The sequence below is a fragment of the Lissotriton helveticus genome, chromosome 10, assembly GCF_964261635.1.
Source record: "Lissotriton helveticus chromosome 10, aLisHel1.1, whole genome shotgun sequence".
Taxonomy (NCBI): domain Eukaryota; kingdom Metazoa; phylum Chordata; class Amphibia; order Caudata; family Salamandridae; genus Lissotriton; species Lissotriton helveticus.
In genome coordinates, this window is record NC_136071.1 from 51,638,039 (window position 1) to 51,641,268 (window position 3,230).

At 42.2% G+C, this 3,230-nt stretch overlaps 1 protein-coding gene across 1 annotated transcript; it reads left to right on the forward strand.

Annotated features, from left to right (window-relative positions):
* Nucleotides 1-1,664: 1,664 nt before the first annotated feature.
* On the forward strand, nt 1,665-2,576 carry LOC144785368 (olfactory receptor 1f45-like). Its single transcript, XM_078664319.1, has one exon. It carries the CDS (start codon nt 1,665-1,667, stop codon nt 2,574-2,576), a length of 912 nt encoding a protein of 303 aa, XP_078520445.1.
* Nucleotides 2,577-3,230: the final 654 nt, after the last annotated feature.

Sequence of the window (3,230 nt, forward strand, 5' to 3'; positions counted from 1 at the left end):
TCATAATTATGCCCATAACGTGGCCCTCAGAACACAGCACCACCACCAGGGATCTCTGATTCCTAGCAGTTGCGGCAGTGCTTCGGTGGTCTGCCGGCCACATTGTAATCCAACTGCTAGTGCAGCAGTGGCCGGAATTCCACCGTGAGTTTCGTAATTAGGCCCATAATGATTAAAGGGATTATCTGGAACCCAATCAAGATGAAGAAAATACACATCAGTTTGATGAGTACGGAGAAGGAGGTGATGAGTTGGAACCCAGAAAATTAAACACCTTCAAACATAACCATGAATGTAAAAGTGGTAAGGACTGTGTTGTTGAAGCAGGGAACAATGTGAATAGCAACCTGCTTGTAGATGTGTTTTCTGTTCCTGATGTAATGTCCCTGTTTCTGTTTAGAGTATATGTAAGTTCTAAAAAAGAGGAAACATGTAATGACTTTGGCTCTTTAATTAGAACTGCATTAGTAGCATAATTCTACAGTGTCACAGATTAGAATGCTTTGGTTTGGTAGCAGTGTAGTTATAGAGCTGGTTACAGGGAAGAAGCTGCAGTGTACATATCTAATACTGTATCCCCTACAGAAACCATTTGTACAGCAAGGCTAGCCACTCCTATTGTCACTTGACAGGGTGCTGTGAAGTGCTACTTGCAGGTGCAAGTTCAACACTCATGAATATTTTGTAAAATTGAGAGTGTTCCAGCAAAATATGTAGACTAGCTGTTGTAGCTTACATACATGTGCAAGGGAACCTTTATCCCTACTAATGCTGTGGGCCTTATTTTGATTTTGGTGGTCTGGGTGGTAGTGTTGCGGTTGCCGCCACACTGGTGGTCCAACCGCCCTATTAGAAGTTCAGCGGTTGTACAGCCATGGGACTGCTGCTGCCACCAGGGATCCATGATCCCCCGGCAGTCTTGCAGTGGTGTGAGGCCCCTAATATGCTGGTGGTGCTGCTGCAGCACCACCAAGAATATTAGGAATTTCCTCACCACCACAGTTTTTATATCAGTGAGCCCACCATGAAAACAGTAGTGGTGAGGAGACAAAGGCCATGGTTCTGCACCAGGGATTGCAAGTAGAGGGTAACATAGTGTGCCACCCTGTATGAATGCATGCCCAGTTCCTGCAGGGAATGGACTTATCAGTCCATGCTCTGCAGGTATATGCAATGGCATTCCCATTTGGGTGCCTTGTTAGGGCTGACATATGAGCTTTAGCACTGCACTGCCGTATTCCAGTCACTGCAGGACCACCTGACCTGGATTCCAGTCAGAATCCAGCAGGCAGTCATGTTATGGCAGCGTGGCGCTGGCGTGGCAGCCCACTGCCACATAACTAAAGTCATAATGAGGCTCTGGATCTTTTTTATTTTTAGACACAGTGAAGTCACTTTTAGGACTTATCATGAGAAAATCCTAAAAGTTTCTTTGCTGTATTTAAAAATAGAAAAGGTACATTATTAATAGGGGTAAAAGTTATCTTACGCCTGTATTAAAGCAATTAAACTAAGCATCTAAAAAACATTAGAGCTTTGCGTAGTAATGAAGTGAGAGTATTTATTTTGTTTGACATATTGGTAACTTGTCAATGCTGAATGTTCTTAACTCTTGCTTAAAATATGATTTCACTTTTCACCCACAGCTGTTTGGAGATAATAGAATGGGCATGGTGAACCAGACCAGAGTGACCTACTTTATTTACCAGGGCCTGTCAGAAAATCCAAAGCATCAGACTGCACTCTTCACCCTGTTCCTTACAATTTACCTAGTTGGGATAGTAAGCAACAGTGCCATCATGGTTGCCATTGCTAATGATTCAAAGCTTCATACCCCCATGTATTACTTCATCTGGAGCCTGTCACTAGTGGACATCTGCATATTGACAGATATGTTGCCCCAGCTGCTGATCAGCACCATCTCACAGAGGAAGACCATCTCGTACTCACGCTGCATTGCACAGTTGTATGTCTTTGTTTTTACAGAGACCACTGACAGTCTGCTACTTGGGGCAATGGCTTATGATCGATATGTTGCCATCTGTAGGCCCTTGCATTATTCTACAGCAATGAGCAAGAATGTGTGCATTCTATTGGTGGCAGGTTCCTGGATAGGTGGTCTCCTGAATTCTCTTCTATACACTATGATGGTCGTCTCGCTGTCATTTTGTACATCCAACCTGATCCAGAGCTACTTCTGTGACGTGTCTGCACTTCTGAAGCTCTCCTGCTCAGATACCACCATCATTGAGATCCTGATTTTCACTGTGGGTATATTCTTAGCCCTGGTATCCATTGTCCCTATAGTGATCTCATACATCCGTATCATCTCAACTGTATTGAGTATCCGCTCAAGCGAGGGGAGGAGTAAAGCCTTCAGCACCTGCTCTTCACACCTCATTGTTGTCAGCTTGTACTACGGGACCATTATATCCACCGAATTCCAGCCTAGCTCCAGCTACCCTCTTGAGACGAAGAAAGCAGTCACTGTGATGTACACCATTGTCACTCCCATGCTGAACCCTTTCATCTACAGCCTAAGAAATGAACAGATGAAAAAAGCTTTGAAGAAGTAATGTGCAGGTGCATCTTCTTTTGCAAGTTCTAAAGACGTTGACTTTGTTTCTGATTTATAAACGAAATCTAGGGTAGATATTATTTAACTGTAAACCAAATTCTTCATCAATCTCTAAATTCCACCCTACTCAACTCGTTTCTGAAGAAAAAAGGTTGTTGCTGATAAACAGTCATGATTTTTCCAATACAATTTCTAATTTGAATTTCCTTTGTAAGACTCACTAGCTCAATTTCACTTTCTCTCCCCTGCCATGTTTTCACTTTTTCTGTATGTGTCACTGTTTTATGTTAATAGGACAACTAATTCACTTGTCAGTGGTTTGTAATTGTTATTGGTTCACTTATTACTGAAATTAGACTAAACATAGTTTTGTTTCACCTCCAAAGCTTTTTCTTGCTTACTTTTAGTCCTTATAGGAGACTCCATTATTGTCACTAGTGCGTGCACAGCTTGTTTGACATGCTCTTTTTGGTTTCACTTGAAGGTGTTTCCTTACTGTTTGCTTGAATATTGATGCAGCAATAATAGTTGTCTTGCTAACAGTCAATTCTCCCTTGATGCAAAAAGCCACCTAATATTGTGCTTCCAAGTATGTTGTTTGGTATCTTTAATTTCCTGATGAGCCGAGACATATTTAAAGCAAAGATCCCCC